The 25,687-nt window shown below is 41.1% G+C and overlaps 1 protein-coding gene across 2 annotated transcripts in view; it reads left to right on the top strand.

The window, feature by feature from the left end:
* Positions 1 to 3,954: 3,954 nt before the first annotated feature.
* The window catches only part of LOC106606490 (heat shock 70 kDa protein 12A), a 43,896-nt gene continuing 22,163 nt past the window's right edge, over positions 3,955 to 25,687 (top strand). The window contains exons 1-3 of one of the 2 annotated variants that reach the window (XM_014202731.2): positions 3,955 to 4,341; positions 22,087 to 22,163; positions 22,387 to 22,517. In XM_014202731.2, the coding sequence (XP_014058206.1) occupies positions 4,251 to 4,341; positions 22,087 to 22,163; positions 22,387 to 22,517 (299 nt within the window). In that variant the 5' untranslated portion in view covers positions 3,955 to 4,250. The remainder of the gene's footprint in view (positions 4,342 to 22,086; positions 22,164 to 22,386; positions 22,518 to 25,687) is intronic. The other variant, XM_014202722.2, reaches the window with a different exon arrangement.

The following is a 25,687-nucleotide window of genomic DNA, read 5'->3' as shown; positions in this document are numbered from 1 at the left end:
CTGGCTAATGGACAACTGGAAAAAATACCAGGACAATCATGATGCAATATGTGCCTACACATGCAGACCATACTTGCTAAAGTTAAAGAAAACCAAACCAAGAACCACACAAACCGAAATTGGATAGTTTGTAAACGCAGTACCAAAAAGGCAAAACTAAGCTAGCTAGCTGATTTGTTTTTGCAGAGACATATTGTTTTGGAGCGTCTGATGACCTAACGTGGTGAGTGATGAACAGGAATTTCTCAAGTCCCTACTGTTGCAGTCATGACGCATGTGGCGCTATGCAGTCAAATCCCCCCACATGTTTTTAGTTTGACCAGCTGTTTTCAGCAAATTATATGTTTTAATTTGGTTGTCATATTGGCAGGTTTTCTAGCAAAAAACTATTAAGCTAGCCTAATGTTTGATATGCAATGCAATCTTCTCGTAATGAACAGTGTCGAGTGTCCTGATAAGAAGGCAAACTTTTCTAGTTATGCCAGGCAAAATCAGGAATCATCAGCTAATTGTTGTGATGTATCCAAATGAATGTCTATAGAAAACAGCTTAAACAAATGCAAATGCAGCTACTTTGCTTTTATTCTGGCTGTGTCAGCTAGCTAGCAAGCAAGGGATAAGAACGTTGCCAGCGAGCATGGGAACGGAGCATATAGAATGAACAACTGGGTCATGTTCATAAATATATGAACACAAAATATAAACACAACATGCAACAATTTCAAAGATTTTACTGAGTTACAGTTCATATAAGGAAATCAATAAATTCAAATCAATTCATTAGGCCCTAATCTATGGATTTCACGTCTGAGAATACAGATATGCATCTGTTGGTCACATACCTTAAAAAAAAGATAGGGGCGTGGATCAGTAAACCAGTCAGTATCTGGTGTGACCACCATTTGCCTCATGCAGCGTGACACATGTCCTTAGAATAGAGTTGGTCAGGCTGTTGATTGTGGCCTGTAGAATTTTGTCCCACTCTTCTTCAATGGCTCTGCAAAGTTGCTGGATATTGGCGGGAACTGGAACATGCTGTCGTACACATAGATCCAGAGCATCCCAAACATGCTCAATGGGTAACATGTCTGGTGAGTATGCAGGCCATGGAAGAACTGGGACATTTTCAGCTTCCAGGAATTGTGTACAGATCCTTGTGACATGGGGCCGTTCATTATCATGCTGAAACATGTGTTGATGGTGGCAGATGAACGGCACGACAATGGGCCTCAGGATTTCATCACGGTATTTCTGTGCATTCAAATTTCCATCAATAAAATGTAATTGTTTTCATTGTTCGTAGGCTCTGCCTGCCCATACCATAATCCCACTGCCACCATGGGGCTCTCTGTTCACAAAGTTGACATCAGCAAAACGCTCACCCACATGACGCCATACACGCCATCTGTCCGGTAAAGTAGAAATGGTACAGTTGAAACCGGGATTCATCTGTTAAGAGCACACTGTTCCAGTGTGCCGGTGGCTATCGAAGGTGAGCATTTGCCCATTGAAGTCGGTTACGACGCCAAACTGTAGTCAGGTCAAGACCCTGGTGAGGACAATGAACACACAGATGAGCTTCCCTGAAACAGTTTCTGACAGTTTGTGCAGAACATTTTTAGTTGTGCAAACCCAACATTTTATCAGCTGTCCGGGTGGCTGGTCTCAGACGATCCCGCAGGTGAAGAAACCAGATGTAGAGATCCTGGGCTGGCGTGGTTACACATGGTCTGCGGTTGTGAGGCTGGTTGGATGTACTGCCAGATTCTCTAAAACGACATTGGAGGTGGCTTATAGTAGAGAAATTAACATTCAATTCTCTAGCAACAGCTCTGGTGTATATTGAATGTTAATTTCTCTACCATAAGCCGCCTCCAACATCCCAATATTGTTCACATTTCATGTAAATGTTGAAACTACATAACAATACTAAATAAACAATTGATCTAGGAAATCTTTAAGGAAATATCCACTCAAAACCACTCATTCCTTTAATTTACAGTGTGAAATTACACTAATATGTGAGAACAATAGTTTTGGTGAACAAATGTTTCATTTTGGCATTATAATAAGGTTGGTAGCAACATGGAAAATTGTTGTGGGAATCTGTTGCAGCTCCAGTCAACTACAAAATCTGCAATGCTCTCTCAATGGGCTAGCTGGCTAGCTAGGTAACAAATGTAGCTACACACAATAATACCAAAGCAAATATATGCATGTAAAATAGCTGGTTAGCTGTAAAATTGCCAAAACAAACTGCACTATCAATTTAGGAGCCTACAATCTCACCATGTTCAACCTGCAGATTGATGTGCCTCACAGACTGGAGTCTGACATTCACAATGGCAGATATAATTTTCAGGAGATGGGAAACGTTGCCCATCCTACGCCAATGGGCCGCGCGGTGCATTCTGGGCGACTCTGGGACGAGGAGCGCTCTCCTTCAAGGAGTGAATGGTAGTCTATTGGGCACTAGCTCAAAAACCCAACATTAGCACAAATTTCGTCAACAAGAAGTACAACATTACAAATATTTTCCGAGATGTAAGATAATTAGCTTGCTCTCTGTAATATCGTATAGCTTTGGAATCGTGACATTACGTACTTTCGAGGAAAATAGGCACGTTTCTTGACATATACACTGACTTTGAGAAGGGTATTGTATGACCATTAGCTTAGCAACCGCGTGAAGCCTCATGACAATGTGAGCGTGATTGGTCGACAGTTGGCTGGGTGGGGCATTATACGTTCATTCATTCGAGTCCTATCTCCTTTCTATAATATCTCTGGCAACGGCACCATGCAATGCACCCTGGACTAAAGAGGCAGACAAATAGGAAAAAGTGGTAGACCCTCCTTTATATTACAAAAATATTATCAATGGCTGATTCGAGAGAAGACGTTCTCCCGAGTTAGTACATCGGCCAGTATTGAAATCTGACATGTATGATTGACGTTTTTGCAATCTAAAAGTCAAACTCCTATTCACTTCCAGTGTAGTGAGAGCGATTCTATCACAGTGCTACGTCATACCGGCCGGATTTCTGCCTGCTTGAATGACAATAACTCAGATACACATGAAAACATGAAATTACCCAGGGAATCGATAGAACATCACTCAGAGATGCACAAAAACAATATAACATTCAAAATGGGTGAACCTTTCCTTTACGTCTTTGCTCTTTTCTTCATTAGCATGCTGATGATTTTGAGGCTGTTAATATTGTGGCACTTGGCATACTGTTTTCATTGTGAGATAGATAACAAAGTTGTGTTGGGTTTATTTTCATCTGCTAAGACATTGAATACATGTTGTTTTCTATATTTAGTCAATTGAGTATGTTTAGTTTGGTTTCTCTGTGGCTATATCAGTCCTCTAATACAAGACTATTAAAGGCCGAGTGCACTACTTTTGTGAAACTTTCTTCAAAAAAGTATATATTTGTATTAATATATATAGTTTTACTATTTTAAGCACCTCTACTTCCCGCAGGCTCACTAGCATGAAAGGCAAACACCCTATGCTTTGCACCAATAGGGTTAACCAACTTGATGGGAATTGTAATGTGGCTCATATAGCAAAAAAAAACGTTACAATATGTTGTTTTTTTAACATATACCTGATTGCTAGAGAGCCCAGCCTTGACTCTCTAGTCATGTATTGAACTCAGTGTTCATCATCAAGTGTCATGGTGAATGTACAACAAACCCAGAAGCATAGTGCATTTTACCATTCCTAAAATTGTTATGCAATATTGCAGTACAAGTGTATTGATGTAGGCCTAATAGTCAAAATGCAAAACATGACAGGTAACCTGAAAACCATTGTACAGATTTTTTTTTGTGGTGCGGGGGGTTCTTATTTGCATAGGAGATGACTAATGAAAATGTGCCAGTGCAGGAAAGCTAAGACCCTGATGATGTAAACGTAGTGCTGCGTCCTAGAAGCCCTTACTGTAGACATTTAGGTCTGGATTTGGAGACATTCCTTGTCAGAACAGCCGTGCGAGCTGACGGGAGGGGCGGGACAGAGGGCTACCTAACAATCGGAAAGTAGCAGCCTGAGGTACAACCAGACTTCCTTGCTTTGGAGGTGTAGATCGGCCAAACTCGACTACAAGCGTTTAGTTGAATGGGTCAACCCCACTGTGCATCCTTTAAATGTTCTTTTTAGCGCGCCATCCATAGCAAATCCTATTTTCCAGTTAAATCTAATGCTTCAGGCTGGCAAGTAAACAAGGACAAACTGAATGTGTAACTGTTTAGGGGAGACTCAAGGAAAGATAAAACAGCGGGACATGATGACTGAGAAAGAATCGGCAACAGACAAGATAATAGCAGGTAAACGCTTTTGATTCTTGAGGCTATCCTTCAAAGGGCCCTCTCTCTACCTATTATTTCAGTCTCAAATCTACACAGTAGGTGCGCTCATTATATCCGTGGCGGTGCGCATTAGAGCCTTTGAGATCTCGCCAGGAGACTCCTTTTCCGTTTTCACGTTTGATTTTGGTTATAGTCGTCCAGGTAATATTCGCTCCTTTTAAATGTATTTAGCTATACAATGTTTTGTAATGAAGCTATTATTGTAAAGCGTATAGGCTACAGTCGTGGCCATGCAGCCTCAAAATAGCTCTGCCGCAACATGGAGGAAATATGATAATCCACCTGGACAGAAACACATTTCATTATTAGAATCATTATTTTACTCTGAAGAATATTTCCCCTACAGCCCCAGAAAATCGCCAGCGGTCGCGTTTAGACGCCCCTTTTCCTTGGGCAGAAAAGGTATGGTCGAGCAGTAGAGTTTGGTCCTCCATAACCGTGCAGAGTATGGTCACATGGTCAGTCCCACGGGAGGCTTGACTCAATGCAGCAAAAGTATGCTTGCCCAACTACCATCCCAGGTATCGCAGCAATGTGGTTAAAACGTCGGATTAGAAGTAGGAAAATAATCGCTATATAATCTGAATTGATTAAAAACAGCGATTCCTCTATTATGGGACAAATTATATTATTACATCTCAACCAGTGCTCTTATTTTCATGTTGTTTTACTTATTTGACGTTTTCTTCTAGGTTTTCATGTCCAACACAATAACAACGTTGTTTAGGAATAGGCATATTTACTTTTATTTCCATCACCCACAAACTTCACAGAGGTGTCATATCTGCTCCACAGCAGGACAGTAAATCATGTGACACCTCTCCTATGATGTAATATGAAGGTGTAGATGAATCGTGTACTGTACAGTAGGCCCTACAGTGCATTCATAAAGTATTCAGACCCTTTCCCTTTTTTGATGACTTCCCAAAAATGCTAAAAAGGCCTAAATAGTATCATTGATGATATATGACTTTAGAGTATGGTTACATTTCATCTGCTCTGTTAAACCTTTTAGAGATAGTTTTTTCCCACTGTGTTATGAATTTACTATGTATTATTTTATGGTGTTCATTGTTGATCCAGACAATATATCAACAAACATGCCAGTATTTGATTGGGAATCATTTACTGGGTTGTGACAGGGTGCTTCAAAAGTTTTAAACAGACCATGCATTTTACAAGCACGACACTATTTGGGCAATGCTGCCAATCCTAGGGACAGCTATCTCAGCATCACTGATATAGAGGTTGCCAGCACAGTCACGGTGGAATCGATCAATATGTATATTTGAGCTTTGCAGCAGAACGATTGCCTGGTTACCCAAACTCCTTGCTCCGGCCAAATGCTACGCCACGCCCACGGACATTAGTTTGAACTCCGCAATGATTCTGGATCTGAGAATCTCCCCGACGATTTCTAGAATGCAAACACATTCTAACTATTCTGATTGGTCCCAGAAACCGATTGGTTTGGCCAGAGCCAGAACATACGTAGGTAAATCGTCATTTTTAAAAATGCGTCATTGGCTTTGATACTCTGATTAGTTATAGATGATCCCATCACTGATGACTTTGTTTTGTACAACACCCCTCATTCTGACGCCACCACAAATTACTTCAACGATGGCAGTCTCAGACTGAGGTATGTAGCGAATATAGAGCAGCGGAATAGTTGAATTTGAGTCGTCAGGCAAGCAGAACGGGACAATGGAGTCCCCATACTATTCAGGGTGTGGTCACAGTCAGTGGAGCAGCACATGCTTGTATAGTAATGTTGAACCTTTTCAGATTATTGATTTGCAGTGTTTGGCTAATATTAGGCACTGTAATTGTGTGCAGTAAAACGTGTGAATGTGACAAATGGACATAAATTGATATTGCACTCAGCTGATTACCTGAGCTACAAGGACAATTTCTCATCATGAGAGCTGTGCTCAAGTACCTATTAGTGTGCAGATACATATCCCAGAGATGACAAATAGCATCTAAACCCTCTGATACTGCTTGTAGACACAACCCAAACCGCAATGATCTGTTTCAAATGATCATTACTTCTAATTGCCGATGTCACCATCATAACTTGCTAAGCACATTTTCTGTTGTCCGCTTTTGCTCAAGTAATTTCTTTTAAAAGAGCAAAATCCCAAACTATTTTGGACTGGCTTTAGCCAAGTGAGAACACCCAGTGACCACACTAACAGAGAGCTTTGTGTTCCCTTAGGGATTGCCACACATGTTCAACACATTTAAGGTAGAGAGAGAAAGGGAGAGCTCAGAGAGGGGTGGGGGACTCATACTCAGACATTTATTTGGTTGGACCGTGATATTAATGTGATCACAGATTCCAAAATGCACAGATTCATCTTGTGTTGCCTTTGTAGATAGCGTTGGTGACAGCTTGATGCAACGAGGCGTGACCCTAAAAGGTGACAAATACAAAAGCCATCTATAACAAACTAGTTCATTAAACAGTCAGTCATACATTCTTGTCTAATCAATGCTCTAAACATCTGAAAGCGTTTCAATCAGCCCCAGTGCTTTTCTGTGGGTGGATTCTCCAGATTGACTTGTACTGTGATCTAGGAATTCAATCAGCTTCACTGTGATCGCTAACTTTAAGCCCAGTCGTAAGCCCAGTTTTCCTCTGGTCTGCTGAGCTGCACAAAGTGGACCTCATCACTGGGTTATTTTCTGTGTGCTCTGTCCAGCTGCTCTACAGAGTATCCAAGTACTTACGGACACTCCCACACATGTGGCTCCGGCCAACCAATGTGTGATGCCTCCTCATCAATTTCACTGAGAGGAGAGAACCGTTGTAGAGTATTTTTCAAGACTAGAGTCAGCGTTGCACATTCCATGCATTCAAGGAACCAGTCTTGAGTATCAATTAACAAAAGAGTGTAAATGTGATGACGTCAGGTCAGACGACATTTCAGAGAAGACATTGAAATGCATTGAGTTATGGGAGACCTTTTACCATAAGATGGCATTGTATGAATCGCTACAAGGTCATTCAGGTCATAAATCAGCTGGTGAACAGCAACAAGCATTGAAAAGGACTATACAATATAATACCTCAATGTGGCTCAGCACATCATGAGCAGTCAAAAACAAATTGATCCACAGGTGTGCTGTCGGCGTTGCACTCACAAATTCTGTAAACGAAAGATGGTGCTGCAGTGGATAGTAGCTGTCTTGTGTTTTTTGTTTTTTTTAAACTGATCTTAACTTTTTTTGTACATAATGTCTCAGCCATCATTTCCTATGACCTCGTACCCCTGCACATCGACTCGGTACTGGTACTCCCTGTATATAACCATGTTATTTTGACTCGTTATTGTTATTCGATATTCACTGTGTATTTATACCTCATGTCACTAGTTCTATTTTATTTGTATCTTTAACTCTGCATTGTTGGAAAAGAACCCGTCAGTAAGCATTTCACCGTTAGTCTACACCTGTTGTCTACGAAGCATGTGACAAATAACATTTGATTTGATTTAGTGACACACAGCGTTTTAAGTTCCCATAGCAACCAACACATTATTGTCTTCTTGCGGGAGTAAGTGAGGCATTCATACAGCACAACACAAGTAGTGTTACAACTCAAGTGCAGCTGCATGCTACGGCAGTGATGAAGCTGTTATCATTTTAAACATGTACAGCCTCTGTACGAGACCTTTGAGCTCTAGTATACAATTGCCCTTTTTCACTTGAAGCCATTGTTGGCATCCATTTGTGAAATGCACGGGGGCTTTGGGGGTTGGTTCCTGGGCAAGGGGTTCAGGCCAGGGGAGGGGGTTAGGATGCAGTCAGAGGTGGTTTAAGGCCTCAGGCATTAGCGTCTCTGTCTGAGGTCAATCCAATGACTTGGAGTCCCTGAGACAAGAGTGGGAGGGGGGCTGAATCTGATAGGCCAGGGCCAGACAGGAAGTTGTCTGTCAGCGCCACAGAGGCCCTAAGGTCAAACGGATCCAATCGCTACTCCAAGACGAGACACACACCAGAGGGCCCACCACGACACAGGTGTGTTCTCTCAATCAAAGATATCTTTCGTGTTGTGACTAGGTGATAATGGGTGACATTAATCACATTACAGGATCACATTTCTCTTATAGGTATTCTGTGTGGGTAACAGTTCACATTAGTTGGTTTTATACCAATAATGCTGTTATTACTACAGTAATAACATGGTTGCTATATTTTATGGAGGTTGAAAATAATTACAATTGGAAGGCAAATAAACTGGGAAGGGACAAGAAGTCCCATGCTCGGCATTATGTCATGACTAAGATATTGGCTTTGTTTACCCTCAAGAGGAGGCACCCATTATGTTTTGGAGTAGGCGGCGCAGGGTGAGGGAGGCGCTTTTCACATGCCATTGGATTCTAGATGTGAAAATAAGACCAAAACAGCTGTTAGACATCAGCAGTCTGACATCTTTGCGATTACCCAAGAGGCCCTTCATGAAAATACTGTAATCTCCATCTGTATGTGTCTCTCTCTCCTCCATCAGTGCACTCCACAGAAAGCTGTACTCTCTGTACTCTCACCACTGTACTCTTTGTACTCTCTCCAGTTCAATGTTAGAAACCAAAAGCCTACTGAAGCGCAAGCCTGTTTGATGTCCAATGAAGCCTAATTGGTTGCATATGTTTCAGTGGAATTCCAAGAATGTAAACACTGAATGTGTTACTGTTTCTTCACATCTCTCACTCCCATCAAGATGCTGTGAGACACAAGCTCTTCCTCATACCACAGCAATGTTTACATCCCATTGCAATGTCTTCTGTACATCCACCTTTCAAAGTGTTTGGGACCTGTGTTCCCTTTGACAGATTTACGTAAGAACCTTTACTGAATGAATCTGTTGCTCTTAACTACCACAGTTCAAACGCAAAAAGCAGCAACAATTCAGGACAACTTAAAAACTCACAAAAGTTGAATATATGGTGTGCTGTTTGATGACTAGTTTAGACTTGATGGAATTACTTTAATAGGGTTGTTCCACCAATTCGGTGTCTTTTGAGAAGCATAAGTTGGTAAAAAAAATATATATATATTGGATTTCACCTAATTTTAACATTTTGTGATAAAGAGCACATGTTCAACTTCATAAAAAAACATGATTTCCCATCTCAAGAGGTTAAATTAAAAAAATACTATAGTAAGTGCCTATTAAGTGCTAATTAAAATAACAGGGTTGATGTCATCTTAGTCAGCCATAAATCATCTTGTGATAGGGGTAATGGATGCTTGTTGTGTTCAACAGGGAATGGTAATTGAATGCAAGCTACACCCCACCAAAAAAATATCTAGTTTGTCTATTTACGGGTTGACCTGTTACGCTCGACCCGTTCAGTTTTTCACCACAAAACACCAGAAAATGGCAAAAATAGTAGAACCAGCTCACCTGCTTTAATACTATGATTTGACTATGTTTCATTTCAAGTAAGAGTTCAGTTCACTTAGTTTGACCTTAAAATGAGGGACAGATGTACAGTTCAAGTCGGAAGTTTACATACACTTAGGTTGGCGTCATTAAAACTCGTTTTTCAACCACTCCACAAATTTCTTGTTAACAAACTTGTGCATGACACAAGTAATTTTCCTAACAATTGTTTACAGACAGATCATTTCAATTAAAATTCACTGTATCACAATTCCAGTGGGTTAGAAGTTTACATACACTAAGTTTACATTACAAATGATGTCATGGCTTTAGAAGCTTCTGGTAGACTAATTGACATCATTTGAGTCAATTGGAGGTGTACCTGTGGATGTATTTCAAGGCCTACTTTCAAACTCAGTGCCTCTTCGCTTGACATCATGGCAACATCAAAGGAAATCAGCCAAGACCTCAGAAAGAAAATTGCAGACCTCCACAAGTCTGGTTCATCCTTGGGAGCAATTTCCAAACGCCTGAAGGTACCACATTCATCTGTCCAAACAATAGTACACAAGTATAAACACCATGGGACCACGCAGCCGTCATACCGCTCAGGAAGGAGACGCGTTCTGTCTCCTAGAGGTGAACGTACAAAAGTATCTATATCCACAGTAAAACGAGTCCTATATCAACATAACCTGAAAGGCCGCTCAGCAAGGAAGCAGCCACTGCTCCAAAACTGCCATAAAAAGCCAGACTACGGTTTGTAACTGCACATGGGGACAAAGATCGTACTTTTTGGAGAAATGTCCTCTGGTCTCATGAAACAAAATTATAACTGTTTGGCCATAATGACCATCGTTATGTTTGGAGGAAAAAGGGGGACGCTCGCAAGCCGAAGAACACCATCCCAACCGTGAAACACGGGGGTGGCAGCATCCTGTTGTGGCGGTGCTTTGCTGCAGGAGTGACTGGTGCACTTCACAAAATTGATTGCATCATGATTAAGGAAAATTAGGTGGATATATTGAAGCAACATCTCAAGACATCAGTCAGGAAATTAAAGCTTGGTCACAAATGGGTCTTCCAAATGGACAATGACCCCAAGCATACTTCCAAAGTTGTGGCAAAATGGCTTAAGGACAACAAAGTCAAGTTATTGGAGTGGCCATCACAAAGCTCTGACCTTAATCCCATAGAAAATGTGTGGGCAGAACTGAAAAGGCGTGTGCGAGCAAGGAAGCCTACAAACCTGACTCGGTTACACCAGCTCTGTCAGGAGGAATGTGCCAAAATTCACCCAACTTATTGTGGGAAGCTTGTAGAAGGCTACCCGAAACGTTTGACCCAAGTTAAACAACTTAAAGGCAATGCTACCAAATACTAATTGAGTGTATGTAAACTTCTGACCCACTGGGAATGTGATGAAAGAAATAAAAGCTGAAAGAAGTCATTCTCTCTACTATTATTCTGACATTTCACATTCTTAAAATAAAGTGGTGATCCTAACTGACCTAAGACAGGGAATTTTTACTAGGATTAAATGTCAGGAATTGTGAAAAACGGAGTTTAAATTTATTTGGCTAAGGTGTATGTAAACTTCCGACTTCAACTGTAAATGATTCACTTATCACATTAAATAAATAATACTCTTCAGAAATGACTTTGTCAAAGCAACAAAATAACTAGGACTTTACAGTGATGGTGAAAACTTGGAGAAAGGTTGGGGTTAAGTGGGTTAAAATCTTCCTAGAAAGGTTTACAGAGGGACATGTCAAAATGCAGAATTGTGGCACTTAGGAAGTTTGTATTCATATAAAAAATGTTTTATTGAATTGTTGATGTGGTCTATATTCAAGGGCTCTTCATTTAATATAACAGGGTTTTTTATTGAATATTGATGCACAATTAATACTTATATATCAAAGGGACGCAAAAGGCACTCTTCTCGTGGAAAGACCCAATTAACAACCGGGAAGCTTCTCAGACAATTAAACTCAAAGCACCATCGCTATGCGTAACCCATGTGTTTAGTTTAACATTGAAATGGATGATAGCACGAAAGCACTGATAACAAGGTTCATTGCCAAGCAGATGTTGCTGTTAGAGGATGCTTTTGAACGTGCAGTGTTAACGTGTCTGCAATACGTAAACAATGGGCAGCTATTTTTATCTGTTGTGTAGCAAATTTAATTGTCTTATTATTAGACATTGTCTTATTATTTCGCCGTGGCTTTGTTGTTATCCGGGTTTCCAACGTAGAGAGAGGAAGGAAGCAAGGCCATTGTTCTTTGGAGAGGTTTTATCAATTTCCTCAGTATGACCTAAACGCTGTGCCCTTGTAGGAAACTAGGCTCACTCCTTTCTTTCAAATTCCTCTTACCATTGTTCCAAATTCTTTGTGTGGTAGTAAGGACACACACTATGGACTTTTACACTATTCTCATGTTTGATCTCAGTTATCTATCCAATGTGTGCTGTTGAAGCTTGGCTTACATGTAATTTTGAAGTGCTTACATGAATTGGAAATTGGAATAATGGACTAAAAAGAGAACCAAGGGAGGCTATAGGGCAGGGGTACTCAAATGCTATTTGATAATGTCCGCTCACACAAATTTCCTAGGTGGCAAGGGTCCGGATAGATATTATAATTTGTCAGCATAGTAACACCCCCCCACCTCACAAACCATGCAACCCCAAACTGTTGACACCCCTCTTGTTGGCGGATATCCAATTGCGATCCAATTACTGTCTTGTCTCATCGCTGCAACTCCGCAACGGGCTCGGGAGAGGCGAAGGTCGAGTCATGCGTCCTCCGAAACATGTCCCGCCAAACTGCTATTCTTAAAACCCACCCGCTTAACCCGGAAGCCAGCTGCACCAATGTGTCGGAGGAAACACTGTTCAACTGACGACCAAAGTCAGCCTGTAGGCACCCGCCCCACGCTTGAGCGCATGAGCCAAGTAAAGCCCGCCCACGGCCAAACCCTCCCCTAACCCGGACGACGCTGGGCCAATTGTGGACCATCCTATGGGACTCCCGGTCACGGCCAGTTGTGACTCAGCCAGGGATCGAACCCAGGTCTGTAGTGACGCAATGCAGTGCCTTAGACCGCTGCACCACTCGTGAGGCCCCCTCATTTTGCAGTTTTAAAGCTAATTGCCTACAATTCTACTACACATTTTGCCATGACTTATGTGCATTCGTATGATACCTGAGTGACTCAACAAATCATTGCGGGCCCTCTGAGGGACGAGGGCCCCATCGGCACATTATCTGGCCATGATTACTACAAGATTTAGATAGCTGTTTGTCTAACTTAGACTACCTACCTACATATAATACCACTCCAACGTTTGGACACGCCTACTCATTCCAGAGTTTTTCATAATTTTTAGTATTTTCTACATTATAGAATAATAGTGAAGGCATCAAAACTATGAAATAACACATGGAATCATGTAGTAGCCAAAAAAGTGTTAAACAAATCAAAATATATTTTATATTTCAGATTCTTCAAAGTAGCTACCCTTTGTCTAGATGACTGCTTTACACGGTCTTGGCATTCTCTCAACCAGCGTTACCTGGAATGCTTTTCCAACAGTCTTGAAGGAGTTCCTACATATGCTGAGCACTTGTTGGCTGCTTTTCCTTCACTCTGCTGTCCATCTCATCCCAAACCATCTCAATTGGATTGGGTCGGGTGATTGTGGAGGCCAGGTCAGAAAATGTACATTGACATTGAGAGAGCCTTGACAAACTGACAAATCTGTGTATGTTTATTGTCGCACCATTTCCCAGCCACTCCCCTGCTCAGTGGGCCAGTCAAAAGCACAAGATATGTAGCCACTGAGCTGTGTACTTTGAGGCTCCTCAGGCAACTGATGTGCTGCTGTCAAAGTGTCACACTGATTTACCTCCAGACCGATCTAGAACAAGGACTTCTTTCTCTAAAAGGTCCGGCGGGGAGCCGCTAGCCGGACATGTTTATTTTACTATACAACAGTTAAGCAGATGTCCCTACCTCCCCGTCTCCTCCGCTCTGTTTGGAGGATACCTGAGAGGGCATTCATGGGTACTTTCTCAGAGAAACCATGTGGGATATTCAATGTAGCTCAGTTGGTAGAGCATGGCGCTTGCAACGCCAGGGTTGTGGGTTCGATTCCCACGGGGGGCCAGTATTTAAAAATGTATGCACTCTACTGTAAGTCACTCTGGATAAGAGCGTCTGCTAAATGACTAAAATGTAAAAATGTAATGGTTTCTGCGTTGCACCTTGACCATTGGAAACATACAATGGTTGTAAGTCCCTCAATTTCTCACCAGTTATATTAGCTAGTTTTTCACCCCTCTCATGCCATAGAGTTTATATTACTTGATATATAGGCCTACACCATTTTTTCTGCAGATAATGTAGGGGAAAGGTAGAGCTATGCATACAGTATCTACAGCTCCATAGCAGGTGAGGATATGCTGATCAAGTTAAACCTAGTTGTGTTCTATGGTAGTCTGTTTACGCTTCACTCAGTGGAGCGGAGGTTTATTTCTGTCTCATCTGCAGATTCTCCACTGCTGGGATACCGTTTGACCTTGAGCTGCAGTAGACGCAGATCTAAAGATTGATTTCTGAGTCCAAGGCAGTTTTATATCAGTGCCTTTCTCAGTGCTTCCTGCTACAGTAGAAGGAGGGAGACTCTTTAACGTTTCATAATATGCAGGACTTATCACACAGGGATTGCATTTGTATGTGGAAATATACTTATTAGTGTGTAAATTATGATGTGATTATTTTTTTTTCTAACAAGTTGCATTTTTCACTAAATAGGCTAAATAATATTGACATATTCTCTGAAGCATCATGCCAAATGACCATCCACCGTTTTCCTTACAATAGTGATTATCTGTAACTATTACACAATACATTTCACTCATCTGCGGAGGAGTATCTCAGTTTTATTTTAAACAGGCCTATAGTAGTCGTAGCAGGACACCTGAAAAGTAGGCCTGGAAACCGTTATGAGTGTGTGTATATGCGTGCGTGCGTGTGTGCGGACTATGAAGGGTGCTTGAAACTCTGTTAGCCACAGCTGTTGTCAGGCTGCTGCTTCTCTGCACTGTGTGTCTGGGCACTTGGCCAGCTGGATTCAGTTGATAAAGAGGGAGGGAGAATGAAGGCGGCCCCTCTCTCTCTCTCTCTCTCTCTCTCTCTCTCTCTCTCTCTCTCTCTCCAGCTTCCCTCTGACTGCTTCCCTCTGACTGCTTGCTGTGCTGCCGCATGGCATGAATGGGACCTCAGATGAGGGAAGAAGTAGGACATTCTCTCAAAAGGAGAGCTGCCCAATCTAATTTTCCCTTCATCCACATGAATGTAGCCTTTTGATAGAGATTTTTTGTGTGGCACTGAATGTTTGTGGCAGTGAATGTAATGGGGCGTTTCTTTGCCTTTGTAGGCGTTGTTGATTATGCCACAAATTGCGTCTGCTGTCCCAATCAGTGTCCACTTTCTGGAGAAACGGTTGATCTACACATTCTCTGATGTTTACAGTATCTATACATGCCAGTTGTACTATATAATACATAAAAGTACAGAATGTCTTGAATTGATTACATGCACAATACACATGCACTTGTCCTTTGTAGAATATCATTGTTGTCATTTAAGGCTGAAGTTATCCGTCTGTGTGCCTATGAGGCCTACAGTACCTTGTGAACTATTCTGGAACTGGTGCAACGGATTTCAAATAGATCTAATCAGACTTGCAAAGAGACAAGAATCTCACTTGTCTATTATTTTTAAATGAACCTTTGAATGGGCTGTGGACTGTGGTACAGTATTTAACATGCACTCGCTCGCCTGATGTTAGTTATTTAACAAAAATGTTGGGTTTATTTTTGCGCTAAACGTAAAGAATGTTTTAAAAAATGTGGTTTATTGCTCCAAGGACCTATTTCTATTAGCTTAACATGCTTGGCCAGTTTGGCAGATTCCAAATATAACGATCTGTAGATTAGGTCTATTGGACAAGACACACAGCTTAAATCTAACCTGAGCAAGACATGAGAAGGAGCATGTTGAAGTTAATCAGGCCTTGCACTATGAGATATTGAGTCCTCTGCTCCTGTCTTTAATGAAGGTAAAGTACAGTATATGCCTGCATATAGGTCATCCATTTTGGGGAAAAAGGATGGGTTTCAACACTGTCATTGCGTGGTAATGCACCGATCGTGAACTTGCTTCTTGATAAACTAGCAGATGATGAAGTCCTTACCCTGTTCCTTTTTAATTTCCCATAATGAAAGACTAGCCTCTTTTTTTGGTAATTGCATGCGTCTCTGAACTACAACAGCAGTACAAGGAATGTGTTTTCTCATCGTGTTTACGCATATTTTGCCTTTTTCTCGCTCTCATCTTCCCGTACGAGCAGCAATGAAATTTACCGGTCCTTCAATCTTATAGTATGAAAATATGAGAAAATCAGAGACGACGTGAAGGACATTTTCGTGTGCGGCCATTTCCCTCACACTTGAAGCTGTATTGAAGAGGTGGTGTGAGCCTAGCTATCTGGTCAGAGATGACAAGAGGAAGCTCTGACATCATTTCTCAGGGGAGTGCCACAGGGCCAGAGGCTAAAAGCTTGGATTGGATTGACTTCTTTTTTCTTCATCACACAGGCACTCACTGAGAGTAGGCTATGATGATCACACGAGAAGAATCATCAATGTCATTCGAAAGACGAACAGCTTGTCGATGTACCCAGGCTTCTAGCGGTAGAAATAACCCGTTTTTCACTGTCTATCCAAACCATTTGTGTCTTAAGGATTCAAATGAGTATTGTTTGACAACTTGTTAGTGAGGTATAGAGCCCTGCACAGGCATGAATTTTAAGCCTGAGTCCTACCCATGCCCTCGACGTTCAGGCCTTGCCCGAAACCTGAAATCAGAAATAAGTTCCTCCGTTAATAAAACCATTAGCTGCTCCTTTCTATGTGTCACTCGCTCCCTACGCACTGCTCGCTCTGCATGCGCACTGCTCATGGCGGCTCTGGGTCTGACAGTATCCATAGCAACGGCTCCGCTTGGGCTGCTCTGCTCAATGAAGAGACATGCGAGAGCAGTTAGCTGTTAGCTACTTTTTCATCACTCACAAGGAACATTATTACTTTCGGTGAAATAATCTCTCCCGTCTTATATTTGACGAGGTTGAAGCACTTCCGACACCGTGTTATGATCTTAGTCAGATATGACTGTACTGTGCTGCAGAGCACAAGCAAATGGCTCAGCTTACATTTTTTTACTGATCAATTGTGTGTTCCCCGAGCCCTGATTATACATCGGCCCAAACCCGATGTATAATGTCAGGGCTCGGGTCGGTTAGCAAAGCTCTAGTGTTGTCGATGTATCTGACATATCCTAACTCTGCCTTTGCCTATATAATACCAAATTTGCACACAGGAAAATGCAGTAGTAGCTTGCTACTTCCCACTTTGTTTTATTTCTACAAACTTGTAATTAACTTTGACACCAGTTTTACATTCCTGTTCTTGCTGCTCATTTGTGGTATCGGAAAAACCTCCATTGTGCAGTCATAGATTGGGGCCTAGTTCTCCTGTATAAACCGATTCTGAGATCTGTACTGAGGGCCCGAAAAATGCAAAGAGTTGTCTGGGGAAACAGAGGAATGTGACGAGAACAGGAAGTAAAAGCTCCTCCTGCAGAGAGGAGAAAAAAGTCCAGGCACAAAAATCGAGAGCCTCTCTGAAAAGGTTTTGAACTTTATAGATGCAGCACACATATCTGGCTGGAGGCCTGTCAGTCGCTTATGGAGGAGGAATGGCTCTGCTTCCTGTCAGAATGTGTGTAGAACATTCCAGGCAGCAGGACCACTCTGCTAGGATGTAGAAAGGGAGGGGAAACAGGATACTCTATCTATGGCTTCATCTAGCAGCTCTTTTTATTGTGGCTCAATGTTTATTTTTTCACTCTGATGATTAGAAGAAAATGATGTCGTGCTGTTGGGACTTGATTGTATTTTGACTATTAGAATTCAGGATTGTAGGCTATTCTAGGGCTTCTCCACTTCACTATTCAATCAAATCTCTCTGAAGTGAGCTACCTTCATTGAAACATTGATTCTTTAGCACTCATTCTGAGGAAACTTTGTTGGCAGTTGATAGGTTGAGCAAGAGCATTGTTTGCTTATTTCGGATGAATTATAAGCACTTTTTCAGAGCCCGACATTAACAATAGTGGGGGATGTTGAAGAAAATCATTATATTGTTATATAACATTACAGTTATGTAAGTGTGAAGGCACCACACTATTCAATTAATAATGTATTTGCTGTTGCCAGTTATGTAAATTACTTACGTTTATATTGCCATCTCCACAATGTGATTGTCAGTGATTCATCGACTTCGACACCGCTTTCTAGTTTCTGGTTGACTTGTGTAAAGGATTTAATGGGTTATTCAATGAAATTGAAAATAAATAAATATAACATTCTCAACCAGATGCCCAAATCCACTTGCACTCAATAGTCTGAAAAAAGGTCTGCATTGATATTTTCAACCGCTTGTATGGAACTCAATACACATTTTTATACAATTTCTCATTAAGAATTTTATGCTGCCAGGTAAACAAACTACACAAGCACACACACACACACACACACACACACACAAAAACTCAGACTCCTTGATTTGATTTTTATTGCTCTCTTTAAAGGGGAAATCTGCATTTCAAACAATAACCAAGTGCTCCCCACCACTGTTATTGGTAACAGCTGAGGGACACGGCTGGAGAAATTTAACCACTCTCAAATTCATAGACCGAGCTATGGATACAACGACTGACCATCCATGATATCAAAATTACGTTTTAACCATGTTTTGAGGTGTTTGTTAACCAGTGTTTGTTTACAATTCTTATTTAATTTTTCTACAAAGAATGTTAAACAGGCTTATATTTTGGGTTCTGATGGGGTACGCAGCCTGGCCTCAAAAACTAGACGTAACATAGTAAATGTAAATCTGTGACACTCAAATTAGTATGATATGTTACGTTTCAGGCACGTGCACAGATAGGGCTCCCTTCCACTCTCCAAAGTGCCCTTTTAGGTGGTGGTATAATTTCCCCCAAAATTATTATTATTTGTATACATTTTTGTCATTGTTGTTCGGGACCCACTGCCCACAAGTCGTCGTCAGGTTTGCCACCCCCCCACCCTGGTCCGTTTGTTGCGCCTGTTGATCTGCTCTGTACGGAGCTTGTGGTTGCACCTTTTTCACAGTAGTCTGCCCTGTACAGAAATTGCACACGCCCGGTATCCAAACATGCATGGCTTGAGAGATGCGGTCACCAGTAGAGTGTGTGTAGCTAGCTAGTTTAAATATCAACAGTACTGCCACAGCAGCATAACATTTGATTAATACTTGATAACAATTGATTTAGCCCACATCATCATCAATATTCGGTCTGGTTGGCAGCAGAGAGAGGCAGAAAGACAGAGTGGTAAATCACAATCAGTAAAAGAAATCAAGCTAGCTAACAAGAAGATTTACAGCAATCATCAACATCAATGATCAGCTGATAGCCCAGCCTCTTTTCCCGATGCACTGTAAATAGCATGCTTACAATTTGTGATGATGAGTGAGTGTGTTGGTCCAGAAATAAATAGGCATATGCTCTAAAAATGTTACATTTTCACTACATGAATATGAATTTCGAGATATGAATTGTGTGTGGGGGGGGGGACCTGCCCCCTGAAAGGTCTGTGCATGGCCCTGTTACGTTCGGTATGGTTACTTAAACCCAAAGGTTGTGTGTTCGAATCACATCACGGACAACTTTAGCTAACTTTAGCAACTTTGCAACTACTTACTACTTTTTAGCTATTGCAGCTACTTAGCATGTTAGCTAATCCTTCCCCTAACCCTAACCTTATCCCTAATCATAACTCATAACCTTAACCCTAACTATAACCCCTAACCCCTAGACTAGCTAGTGTTCGCCACCTAGCCACCTAGCTAACATTAGCCACAACAAATCGTAATTCATAGCATACAGTATCATATGTATTGCAAATTTGTAACATATTGTACGAATTGCAATTTGTAACATTTCATAACATATCATACATGAAGGACATCCACAAATTAATAAATGTAACATATCATACTAAATGGAGGGTGACAGATTTACATTTACTATGTTACGTCTACATCCAGGTTGCAGCACAACAGTAAGATCTAAGCTCTTGGAGAACATCATTTAAGAGAAAACGGCTGATGCACCTGCCTCTCTTAAATGATGTTCTCCAAGAATCAATGTGTATCATTCATTGAAATTAAAAGGATGGATGTAGGAAATGCAGATTGCACTTTAAAGTAAGACTCAAGGTTATGATTTTAGGATGGGAGCATGGGGGAGGGGGTGGAGAAAGTGGAGTCTATCCACAGGTGGTCCATAATTCCATACAGTAATTACCAAGCAAAGTGCATTGTGGGGATTCGGACCACTCAGCCACTCTGTAAGGGCGAGAAAAGGATGTGCCATGTGGAAAACGGACAGATAACATGATGTCCCATTGAGAGACCATCCCCAGACACTTAAAACTGTAGAGGAAGCACTGTTATTGTGCATTGTCAAAGGGCCTTTTCATAAGTGCTGCAGTATTAAGTGAATCTAATGAAAGTGGTGGCAAATGGACAAATACAATCTTTAATTCTTTTCAAATGGCGTTTTGTTTAAAAGGCAGGTGCATCAGCCGTTTTCTCTTAAATGAAGAGTTCTTATATAGTTCGGAGTTTCAAATAAAATATTAGAATGGCAATATTCTTTGTAGTGTATTATCAGAGGATGACTGATCAATCATAACTAAGATCACAGCTGCACAATTTATATGAATGGTTGAGAAATAGTGACTGACAATATACTAATAGACATACAGTATGTACTAATTCTCATTATTTTGATTGAGCTACAGTGGCTTGCGAAAGTACTCACCCCCTTGGCATTTTTTCTATTTTGTTGCCTTGCAACCTGGAATTAAAATAGATTTTTGGGGGGTTGTATCATTTGATTTACGCAACATGCATACCACTTTGAAGATACAAAATATTTTTTATTGCGAAACAAACAAGAAATAAGACAAAAAAACAGAGAACTTGAGCGTGCATAATTATTCACCCCCCCAAAGTCAATACTTTGTAGAGTCACCTTTTGCAGCAATTACAGCTGTCTCTATAAGCTTGGCACATCTAGCCACTGGGATCTTTGCCCATTCTTCAAGGCAAAACTGCTCCAGCTCCTTCAAGTTGATGGGTTCCGCTGATGTACAGCAATTTAAGTCATACCACATATTCTCAATTGGATTGAGGTCTGGGCTTTGACTGGGCCATTCCAAGACATTTAAATGTTTCCCCTTAAACCACTCGGGTGTTGCTTTTGCAGTATGCTTAGGGTCATTGTCCTGCTAGAAGGTGAACCTCGGCCCCAGTCTCAAATCTGTGGTAGACTGAAACAGGTTTCCCTCAAGAATTTCCCTGTATTTAGCGCCATCCATCATTCCTTCAATTCTGACCAGTTTCCCAGTCCCTGCCGATGAAAAACATCCCCACGGCATGATTTACATTTACATTTTTACATTTTTAGTCATTTAGCAGACGCTCTTTTCCAGAGCGACTTACAGTAGTGAGTGCATACATTTCATGGGGGCTGCCACCCCCATGCTTCACTGTGGGGATGTTGTTCTCTGGGTGATGAGAGGTGTTGGGTTTGCGCCAGACATAGAATTTTCCTTGATGGCCATAAAGCTCAATGTTTGTCTCATCTGACCAGAGTACTTTCTTCCATATGTTTGGGGAGTCTCCCACATGCCTTTTTGCAGATTCTGGGGCCTTTCAGAACAGGTGTGTATATATATACTGAGATCATGTGACAGATCATGTGACACTTAGATTACACACAGGTGGACTTTATTTAACTAATTATGTGACTTCTGAATGTAATTGGTTGCACCAGATCTTATTTAGGGGCTTCATAGTAAAGGGGGTGAATACATATGCACTTACCACTTTTTCGTTTACATTTATTTTACATTTTTAAACAAGTTATTTTTTTCATTTCACTTCACCAATTTGGACTATTTTGTGTATGTCCATTACATGAAATCCAAATAAAAATCCATTTAAATTACAGGTTGTAATGCCACAAAATAGGAAAAACACCAAGTGGGATGAATACTTTTGCAAGGCACTGTATCTGTTGTTTGTTTTTACCACTCGTTGTATCTACTTCTCTCTGTCTCTTCAGATGCAATGGCAACTCCCTCTCCAGCAAAGAGCATGGGTGACCCTGGCATCACCCCACTGTCACCCTCCCACATTCAGGTAAGAAACATTCCATGGAATATTCTGCGTGGAGATGGATCCATAAGAGCCGAATGAAGTCAAACTCCATTACTTTGGTATGAGAGATTGGTAGGCGAGTTTGGTATGAGAGATTCACCACACAGTCTTTTTAATTCATCTGCTTTTCCATCCAGAATAAATCACACCTCTCCTTAAACGTTCTCCATTTGTTGACTCTGATTTTCTGTCCTCTCCACCTCAGCAAAATGACACGGACTCGAATGCCCACACGGGACCTTCGTTCATCGTGGTGGTTGCTATCGACTTTGGCACCACTTCCAGCGGCTATGCTTACGCCTTCACTAAGGAGCCAGAATGCATTCACACCATGAGGTGAGCCAAGCCAACGCTGCAATGCAGTCCCTGGTAGCAGGAGGAGAGAGAGAGAGATTGAAGGAGTCATAGGGAGGTGCACTCAGGTCAGGCTGTTCTTTTCCGTAGCAGTCTTATTAAATATTATCTGGCAGGTGATGCAGGAGAGAGTTCTACTTTCTGGTCTTAGCACTTGTCTAGGCGTAATCATACCAGAAGGGTTGCTGATAGCCAGGTTAAACGTATTCATCAAAGTATTGCTCCTCAAATTCATTGTCATCAAATGGAGATGTATAGGGCACAGAGGCCTCTAACTGGATTCCCAATGACTGTCTTTAGAAGTCAAATGAAACAGTGTTTGCTCCCTCTCTCACCACTTATATGCCTCATTGGCGGTCATCGTGGTCCCAGTCAGTGTAATGGTCATGTTAGCGCTGGGAGGAGGAGCTGGTTCACTGAGCTGAGGAACCAGCTGGACTACAGTCCTGAGATCCTCTGACCCATAAAACACACAGGTCAACTCTCTCCCCTGTGTGTGCCAGGCACCAGGGCCAACCTCCATACAGTGCATTGCAGTCCCTCACCAAACCGACAGGTGTTTATATGGTTTCATGCGCTAGTTTTAAGGGGCTCTATTTGAACTTTGAGTTCATGGCATATCTTAGAGCAGGGTTGGCCAATCTTATCTGTAAAAGGCCATTGTGGTTGCAGGTTTTTGTTGATTTTAATCATTTTTTAATTCATAGTTAAACTTGTTGACTTAACTGGCAATCACCAATAGTTCGAATGAGTTTTCCATAGAGAAAGCATGTCTGGGAACTCTATATACAACTTGTTACAGTTTTATGCATGACTCTCGATCAAAATCAGCACTTTCCCACTTCCAAAATATTAACAGACAACAGGTAACACTTTCTAGCATCTGTAGCAGTTTAAAAACTTTTGTTGGTTAGACTACTAGGAAGAACAGTATCACAAGCCCCTACACTAGATAAAATGGAGTATCGTTAATGTAACATCCCTAGGGTGATGAAACGCAAAGACACACAGAGACCCAGACTGAGAGAAGCATCTATTGCGGAACCCTCTTCTGTCATTTACTCCAGACATCAGATAACAGTTGAGCAATATATTTTTACTAGTACTACTAGACCTTGCAGTGAAAACACCCAGAGCTCTAAGATTATTTAGGATGGATTGAACCATCTTCTCCAAATCCTTACATAAACAATGGCTTCACTGGATAAGCCCTAAGACTGGATCTGTAAAGTTTGCCCATACATTAAATGAACTATTTTGGGGTGCTGTAACATTTACATTTTCACATGATGGAGATTTCAGGGTAGAACTCCTCTTTGAATAGAGGAGGAATGCATTGGTGTATTGATAGTGAGCATCAGCTATTTGCGTCTCTATGACATAGACATTAGTATTCATCCCCTGTCCTCACTGTCGCTGGCCCTCACAATGGAACAGGAATCCAATTCAGTGGTGGAAAAAGTACCCAATTGTCATACTTGAGTAAAAGTAAAGATACCTTAATAGAAAATGGGCTCAAGTGAAAGTCACCTAGTAAAATACTACTTGAATAAAAGTCTAAAGTATTTGGTTTTGAATATACTTAAGTATCAAAGTAAATTTAATTGCTAAAATATACTTAAATTAAAACATTTAAAAATATATATATAATTTCTAATTCCTTATATTAAGCAAACCAGACGGCACCAATTTCTTGTTATTTTAATTTACGGATAGCCAGTGGCACACTCCAACACTCAGAAGTAATTTACAAATGAAGCATGTTTGATTAGTGAGTCCGCCAGATCAGAGGCTGTAGGATGACCAGGGGTGTTCTCTTGATACGTGTGTGAATTGGCATTCAAAATTTAACGAGTACTTTTGGGTGTCAGGGAAAATGTATGCTGTAAAAAGTACATTATTTTCTTTAGGGATGTCGTGAAGTAAAAGTTGTGAAAAATAGAAAAAGTAAAGATACCCCGAAAACGACTTAAGTACTTTACACCACTGATCCAATTGCACAGCTAAACACTCAAACCAATAGAAAACCAGCCTGAGACAAAAACAGCTATTCCAAAATGGCTGCCAGCTCCTGAAGTTCCTCAAGAACTTCCCAACACTCTTATTACTCTTTCAACTGACAATATTTTTTGGTGTGTTCATTTTTTTAGATAGAATTTCTGCTCCTGCTAAGTTTTGCAGTAAGCCATCCTTTATTTAGTAATATGTACTGTACGTGTGCTAAGGCTTTTAGATTGTGATTATCAGAGGTCTGGCCTCCCACTGCTCTAAATCCCAGTCTTACATACTGTACGCACAGTGAAAATAAATGCATAATTTAAAGACTCTCACTCCTTAATGCATTATTCAGTGAGCTGTTAATGCAGTAAGGCATATTCCAGGCCAGACTATCTAAGGTTATGTTATACAGAAGGCTATTCTTCACCTGTCATGTTCCTACATGTAGATCAGTTTAACTATACTGTGAAATGATTTGCATTCAGTGATAGTTTAAATCACAACCATGTTTTAATTTCTGTTACAATGACTAATACGCAGATGCAGTCACATTGAGGCTATCTTGTTGTTGCAATGTTGAATCATGTGACAGAATGAGTATTGAATAAAAAGGCTTCATGTCTGGATTATTGGATTGTATCAAATACCATTTTAAATTAGTAACCAAGCATAGATTAGAGCTTCATAGAGCATGATCATTAAACACTGATGTGATTTGGAGTGGAGCAGAATTCTCTGTCTTTTCAAAGAGGAACACGATTCCCATATGGCTGTGGACATACCATCTAGCATGATGATGAATATGGTCATGACGATGGCAATGATCATAATGATGAGGATGATGATGAAGAACATCTGAACTATCAATGATAAACTTGGATTGTGCGCAAAAGAGCCCAAGATAATCTCCATCATAATTTAGATTAGCAGTGAGCATCCAGTGGTTTCCCCCAAAATGTTCCAATTGAGTCCGTCACAGTAGGCTTCTCCCCCAGTGAGACAGACCCATAATCTCATCAGGGCACTTAGCAAACATACACTCATCTCCAAGGGAAGCAAACTAATTATAGTTAGTCTTGATTTGCCCAGAACTAGTATAGCTCAATTAGCGTGTAGGCCAGGTTCAGAAAGCCATTAGACTGACAACGAGGGAC

The sequence above is a fragment of the Salmo salar genome, chromosome ssa01, assembly GCF_905237065.1.
Source record: "Salmo salar chromosome ssa01, Ssal_v3.1, whole genome shotgun sequence".
Taxonomy (NCBI): Eukaryota; Metazoa; Chordata; class Actinopteri; order Salmoniformes; family Salmonidae; genus Salmo; species Salmo salar.
This window is presented reverse-complemented; position numbering and strand designations above follow the sequence as displayed.